At 40.6% G+C, this 7,996-nt stretch overlaps 1 protein-coding gene across 1 annotated transcript; it reads right to left on the bottom strand.

The window, feature by feature from the left end:
* Positions 1-1,029: 1,029 nt before the first annotated feature.
* On the bottom strand, positions 1,030-6,269 carry LOC118936459 (zinc finger protein 436-like). The gene is made up of 3 exons (XM_036975451.1): positions 5,676-6,269; positions 2,199-2,254; positions 1,030-2,156 (listed from the first exon to the last, which is right to left on the bottom strand). The coding sequence occupies exons 1-3, from the start codon at positions 6,037-6,039 to the stop codon at positions 1,080-1,082; spliced, it is 1,497 nt and encodes a 498-aa protein (XP_036831346.1). The 5' UTR covers positions 6,040-6,269; the 3' UTR covers positions 1,030-1,079.
* Positions 6,270-7,996: the final 1,727 nt, after the last annotated feature.

Here is a 7,996-nt window from a genome sequence, read left to right as displayed (position 1 = left end):
TAATATTGAAATGGAAGGAGTATCAGACCACTGCAAATCTACCAAGACCTGGCCGTCCCTCTAAACTTTCAGCTCATACAAGGAGAAGACTGATCAGAGATGCAGCCAAGAGGCCCATGATCACTCTGGATGAACTGCAGAGATCTACAGCTGAGGTGGGAGACTCTGTCCATAGGACAACAATCAGTCGTATAATGCACAAATCTGGCCTTTATGGAAGAGTGGCAAGAAGAAAGCCATTTCTTAAAGATATCCATAAAAAGTGTTGTTTAAAGTTTGCCACAAGCCACCTGGGAGACACACCAAACATGTGGAAGAAGGTGCTCTGGTCAGATGAAACCAAAATTGAACTTTTTGGCAACAATGCAAAACGTTATGTTTGGCGTAAAAGCAACACAGCTGAACACACCATCCCCACTGTCAAACATGGTGGTGGCAGCAGCATCATGGTTTGGGCCTGCTTTTCTTCAGCAGGGACAGGGAAGATGGTTAAAATTGATGGGAAGATGGATGGAGCCAAATACAGGACCATTCTGGAAGAAAACCTGATGGAGTCTGCAAAAGACCTGAGACTGGGACGGAGATGTGTCTTCCAACAAGACAATGATCCAAAACATAAAGCAAAATCTACAATGTAATGGTTCAAAAATTAACATATCCAGGTGTTAGAATGGCCAAGTCAAAGTCCAGACCTGAATCCAATCGAGAATCTGTGGAAAGAACTGAAAACTGCTGTTCACAAATGCTCTCCATCCAACCTCACTGAGCTCGAGCTGTTTTGCAAGGAAGAATGGGAAAAAATTTCAGTCTCTCGATGTGCAAAACTGATAGAGACATACCCCAAACGACTTACAGCTGTAATCGCAGAAAAAGGTGGCGCTACAAAGTATTAACTTAAGGGGGCTGAATAATTTTGCACGCCCAATTTTTCAGTTTTTGATTTGTTAAAAAAGTTTGAAATATCCAATAAATGTCGTTCCACTTCATGATTGTGTCCCACTTGTTGTTGATTCTTCACAAAAAATACAGCTTTATATCTTTATGTTTGAAGCCTGAAATTTGGCAAAAGGTCGCAAAGTTCAAGGGGGCCGAATACTTTCGCAAGGCACTGTATAAGCCTTCTCTCCTGTGTGTATTCTCTGGTGCTCTTTAAGGCTTTCTCCTTGAGAAAAGTTTTCCCCACATTGCTCACAGCTAAATGACTGCTCTTCTGTGTGTGTTCTCTGGTGTGATACCAGGTTGCTTGACTGAGTAAAACTCTTGCCACACTGATCACAGCTGTAAGGCTTCTCTCCTGTGTGTGTTCTCTGGTGAGTTTTCAGATTACTTGAATGAGTAAAACTCTTCCCACATTGATTACAGCTATAAGGTTTCTCTCCTGTGTGTGTTCTCTGGTGTCCTTTAAGGTGTCCAATCCGAGAAAAGCTTTTCCCACATTGCTCACAGCTAAATGACTGCCCTCCTGTGTGTGTTCTCTGGTGTGATAGCAGCTTGCTTGACTGAGTAAAACTCTTGCCACACTGATCACAGCTATAAGGCTTCTGTCCTGTGTGTGTTCTCTGGTGTCCTTTAAGGTATCCTATCCGAGAAAAGCTTTTCCCACATTGCTCACAGCTATATGGCTTCTCTCCTGTGTGTGTTCTCTGGTGTGTTACCAGGTTTCTTGAATTAATAAAACCCTTGCCACATTGATCACAGCTATAAGGCTGCTCTCCTGTGTGTGTTCTCTGGTGTGATACTAGGTTGGTTGACCGAGTAAAACCCTTGCCACACTGATCACAGCTATATGGCTGCTCTCCTGTGTGTGTTCTCTGGTGTGATACCAGGCTACTTGACTGAGCAAAACCCTTGCCACACTGATCACAGCTGTAAGGTTTCTCTCCTGTGTGTGTTCTCTGGTGTGATACCAGGTTACATAACTGAGTAAAACTCTTGCCACACTGATCACAGCTGTAAGGCTGCTCTCCTGTGTGTGTTCTCTGGTGTGTTTTCAGATTACTTGAATTAGTAAAACTCTTCCCACATTGATCACAGCTATAAGGCTTCTCTCCTGTGTGTGTTCTCTGGTGTTTTTTAAGTTCTGATGAAGATTTGCAATGTTTCCCACAGTCAGAGCAGCAGTGAGGTTTCTTTCCTGTGGGTCTCTGCTGGTGTTTCTTGAGAAGTTCTGATCTGGAGAGACTCTTCTCTGCCTCGTCAGCATCATGATGTTGTTGAAGCTCCCCAGAGGATCCATGATAGTCCCGTCTCTCTCCTGTGTGAACGACAAAGTCAGACAGATGGTTAAAGACTCAGAACAGCAGAAATCCACTGTTTGAGGTAAAAGGTGATGCCCAGAGCGTACCCATGAAGTTGTACAACAATTGACGTCTGTTAAATTATTTGACAATTGTCTTAAGACAGTCAAGTGAGCAACAAGTCATATTTTGTCTTGTTTTCACATTAGTAGTAACATCGATGATTGTAGGCTAGAAATAAGTTAAAGTTGCTGAACCCCTAAGCAGTGTGCCAGATGACTTTTGGTCTCCAATATCGACCCCTTTCTGTGTTTGTTAAAATTGCAACATGAGGGCAATTTGGTTATAGAAACTCCTGCTAATGAGGAAAGCTCCAGCTGCGTACCCCCTCTAGCACCAGGGTCAGCACACTCAAATATTGTTTTTTGCCATCATTGTAAGCCTGCCAGACACACACACACACACACACACACACTATACATACATTTATTAAACATAACTTTGTCACAACCCGGCTTGTGGAAATTGACAGAGCTCTTATAGGAATAGGGTACAAATAATAATATAATCAATAATTTTGCTCTTCATTTAATTATCTTACATATAAAACCTTCTTTGTTCATTGAAATTTGTGAATAACTCACCACAGGTTAATGAGAAGGGTGTGCTTGAAAGGATGCACATAACTCTGCAATGTTGGGTTGTATTGGAGAGAGTCTCAGTCTTAAATCATTTTCCACACACAGTCTGTGCCTGTATTTCGTTTTCATGCTAGTGAGGGCAGAGAATCCACTCTCACATAGGCACATGGTTGCAAAGGGCATCAGTGTCTTAACAGCACGGTTTGCCAAGGCAGGATACTCTGAGCGCAGCCCAATCCAGAAATCTGTCACTGGCTTCTGATTAAATAACATTTTCACAGAACCACTTGTTGCAATTTCGATGAGGTTATCTTGTTCAGATTTCAGTAAGTGGACTGGAGGCAGGGCATGAAAGGGATAACGAATCCAGTTGTTTGTGTTATCCGTGTCGGGAAAGTACCTGCGTAATTGCGCACCCAACTCACTCAGGCGCTTCACTATCACATTTGACATTGTCCGTAAACTTGAGTTCATTTGCACACAAAAAAATCATACAATGATGAAAAGACCTGTGTGTTGTCCTTGTTAATGCAGACCGAGAAGAGCTCCTACTTCTTAATCATAGCTTCAATTTTGTCCCGCACATTGAATATGGTTGCGGAGAGTAACTGTAATCCTAGATTAAGATCATTCAGGCGAGAAAAAAACATCACCCAGATAGGCCAGTCTTGTGAGAAACTTGTCATCATGCAAGAGGTCAGACAAGTGAAAATTATGGTCAGTAAAGAAAACTTTAAGCTCGCCTCTCAGTTTAAAAAAACACGTCAATACTTTGCCCCTTGATAACCAGTGTGTTGTAAAAGCGTTACATGGTTGCTGCCCATATCATTGCATAGTGCAAAAAATACACGCAAATTCAGGGGCCTTGCTTTAACAAAGTTAACCATTTTCACTGTTGTGCCCAAAAAGCATTTCAAGCTGTCAGGCATTCCCTTGGCAGCAAGAGCCTTTCGGTGGATGTTGCAGTGTACCCAAGTGGCGTCGGGAGCAACTGCTTGCTCGCGCGTTACCACTCCACTATGTCTCCTGCGCCATCAGTACAGATACCAACATGAGAAGCAGCTACGTTTCGCTACATACGGACCGTTAGTGAAATTCCCGCGAGAGACTAATGGTTAATGTGATTAGATTATAATTATTTGACTGGGCTACCTGTATGACATTGTGTTGTTATTTCGCTGAACATGAGATGATTGAATTTCATTTTTGGAAGTGAAACGAGGCTACCTAGGTAAGAAAAAAACATCACCCGGTTGGAAAATATAAACAGGCTGTTTGATAATGTGAAGAAAATGTATTATTTGTTAATTTTTAAAAATGTGAATCACATTTTTATTTGGCGTACCCCTCACGGCATACTCCAGTTTGGGGATACCTGCCATACACCCACTGTAGGACCCACACCTTCACCTAACAACAACATAGATGAAGTTATGGGTGCAACAGTAGGTCTATGTTGTTGTTAGATTAAGTTATGGGTCCTACAGTAGGTCTAACAACAACATAGACCTACTGTAGGACCATAACTTCACCTAACAACACAGACCTGCTGACCCACAGATCTACAGTAGAAGGACCCATAACTTCACCTAACAACACAGGCCTGCTGTAGGACACATAACTTCACCTAACAACACAGGCCTGCTGTAGGACACATAACTTCACCTAACAACAACAACATGGACCTCGGACTATAAATAATTTAATATTTCAGGTGAAACATGGAAACTAAAATGTCTTTGTCATGACATTTCATAACCTGATCACCAGATCATTTTGTGAATAATCCCACTAGGCTACTCTGTAATGTGTAGTCATTCTAAATGTCCTGAATAAAGGAAAATAGCTCTGTGTGTTGTACAATAGCCTATCTATCAAGGAACAGTTCTCTACACATTATGAGCTAAGTATCTCTGTGTCCAAACAGACTAATGAGACCCGACTGTAAATCAAGCAGACAATAACATTATAAACATCAATTTGTAAGGGATGTTGGAGCCAATGTGGAGCACAGCATAACTGTCTTTACCAGAGTAATGAACGAAGATTCACTTTGGTTGTTGTTGCATGTCGTGATGTTTGCATTCAACTGGCATTCAGAAAATTATTTCCTGGATCAGCTGATGATAGTTGAACATGTGACTGTAACTAAACAGCTACAATATTAAGAATTGTGTGTAATTATTGAAGAACCACGTTAATGACAGTATCGACTTGGGTGTTGTCAATAAAGTTAAGGAGACACTCGGTTAAAACCATTGGATTGAGCAAACTCTGAAATTATTTAGGATTTCTGTGCCCATGAAAACTGTTTTCCCAGCATAATATAAGGAGACACTAAATGTTACATAAGTAGAGTGCATTTCAGAGATCTGAATACAAAAAACTGTAGGAACAGGAAAATAACATAAACAACAAGGCCAAATCTACACTGGAGCAGCTTACCAAGATGACATTGAATGTCTTGAGTGGCCTAGATACAGTTTGGACTTAAATCGTCTTGAAAGTCTATGGCAAGACTTGAAAATGGCTTTCTAGCAATGATAAACAACCAACTTGACAGAACATGAAGGATTTTAAAAATAATTATGAATATTCACATGAAGATCTGTCGCCTATTGGATGACATCACGACTTCCCATCAAGCCAACTCCTTACTATGACACTCACTCCTTCAAGTTTGCAGTTGTAAAAAAACACTATTTTGCTCAAAACACTTATCTGTTTCCCTTTAGTGTGTTTATACACATTAGTTCAACAACTGCAGAATTTGTGCCCCTGTTAAGATAGTACTCACTGTATTTACTGGTGTTAATCAGATCTCCAGTCTTCTCTTCTTCGTCCTCCTCTAATGTGACAGTGATCTCCCCCTCTTCATCCTTCATTCCAAAAATGTCTTCCTCTTCTTTCACTTCATCCTCCACTCCCAAAACTGCATCTTCCTCCTTTTCTTTCACAGTAACATCCTCCTCCTCTTTCACCCTGAAGGCGTCTTTGACTGTAACGTCTTGATCTTCTTCTTTCACGGTAACAGTCTCACCCTCTACTTGTTTTTGTATTGTAACATCCTTCTCTTCCTCTTCTTCTTTCACGAGAGCTTCTTTCTCCGTCTTACAGACCTCCTCTTCTTTAGAATGAGGAGAGTAGCTTAGTGAACTCATGTTCGGGGATGTTAGCCAGTTAGCATTAGCGACTAGACTAGTGCTAACTTAACCGGCCAGCTAGTTGACTTACACCGTAAATATTCAATTAAACGGGGTAGCTAGTTGTTTCCACATAAGTATGTTTAAATCAGTGACAAATAAAGCACGAAATTGTCTAAAGAACTTGAATGTTCCGACTTTGTTGGCTACCGAGGTGGCTGCAGTTGTTGAAGAAGCGTTCCGTCCACTAGATAAAACGTCACACTAGAAACATCGCCTGAAAGACATATATAGCCATCTGCTGTCTGGAGGGAGGAAACGCAGTTGAGGAGGGAACACTTTTTTTCTTCTTCAGTGAATTAGAATAGTATAAAGCAGTTTATGGAAACGTTTTTTCCTCTCCATTAAATATGAATATTATATCAACACGTACAAAGAGCAACAAGTGTTGTTTGATTAGTTCAGATTTTTAATGAGAATTTAAAACAAACTCTACATCTACCCCACATCTGTATTTCCGATTCAGTTAAATAAACTATATATCAAAATAAGCACCTAGTTATTGATACCCTTGATAAAGATGAGCAAAAATTACTGTATAAAATAAAGAAACAAACTTTTACCCACCCACTACCAGGATATTTTAGCCCAAAATCTGGTTTCCTCTCTGCTAGGAGGCTGAAACTTGGCCATAAGTGGATCTTCCAGCAAGACACATCAACATCCACGAAAAAATTGTTAATTGGGCACAAAATAAACATTTTCAATGGCCATCTCAGTCTTCTACTCCATTGAAAACCTGTGGTTTGAATTGAACAGGGCAGTCCACAAGCGCAGACTAAATAAATCAAGGACCTGGAGAGATTCTGTATGGAGGAATGGTCTAAGATCCCACCCAATGTGTTCTCTAATCTCATAAAACATTTCAGTGTTGTTATCCTCTCAATGGGAGGGTGCTGGAGTATTGAAAACATGGGTGGCAATAATTCAGACCCCTACCTTTTGATAATTACATGTTGAACTAAATCTCTTTTTCTGAGCATTTGTATTAGTATAAAATAATATAATTTCCCTATTTTTTTGTGTAAAAATACATAATGTAGATGTATATAATCAACAGACTAGGTCTGTAGTGCTCCGACATGGTGTAACAATACATCCTGTAGATGTACAGTTGAAGTCGGAAGTTTACATACACTTAGGTTGGAGTCATTAAAACTAGTTTTTCAACGAGTCCACACATTTCTTCTTAACAAACTATAGTTTTGGCAAGTCGGTTAGGACATCTACTTTGTGCATGACACAAGTAATTTTTCCAACAATTGTTTACAGACAGATTATTTCACTTATAATTCACTGTCTCACAATTCCAGTGGGTCAGAAGTTTACATACACTAAGTTGACTGTGCCTTTCAACAGCTTGGAAAATTCCAGGAAATGTTGTCATGGCTTTAGAAGCTTCTGATAGGCTAATTGACATCATTTGAGTCAATTGGAGGTGTACCTGTGGATGTATTTCAAGGCCTACCATCAAGCTCACTGCCTCTTTGCTTGACACCATGGGAAAGTCAAAAGAAATCAGCCAAAACCTCAGAAAATAAATTGTAAACCTCCACAAGTCTGGTTCATCCTTGGGAGCAATTTTCAAATGCCTGAAGGTACCACATTCATCTGTACAAGCAATAGTATGCACATATAAACACCATGGGACCACGCAGCCTTCACACTGCTCAGGAAGGAGACGCGTTCTGACTCCTAGAGATGAACGTACTTTGGTGCGAAAAGTGCCAATCAATCCCAGAACAACAGCAAAGGACCTTGTGAAGATGCTGGAGGAAACAGGTACAAAAGTATCTATATCCACAGTAAAACAATTCCTATATCGACACAGCAAGGAAAGGTCGCTCAGCAAGGAAGAAGCCACGGAAAAAAACCGCCCCAAAAAAGTCAGACTACGGTTTGCAACTGCACATGG

This window comes from Oncorhynchus mykiss, chromosome 4, assembly GCF_013265735.2.
Source record: "Oncorhynchus mykiss isolate Arlee chromosome 4, USDA_OmykA_1.1, whole genome shotgun sequence".
In the NCBI taxonomy this organism is placed as follows: domain Eukaryota; kingdom Metazoa; phylum Chordata; class Actinopteri; order Salmoniformes; family Salmonidae; genus Oncorhynchus; species Oncorhynchus mykiss.
Note: the sequence above shows the minus strand (reverse complement) of the source record. Positions and strands in the feature narration are given on the sequence as shown.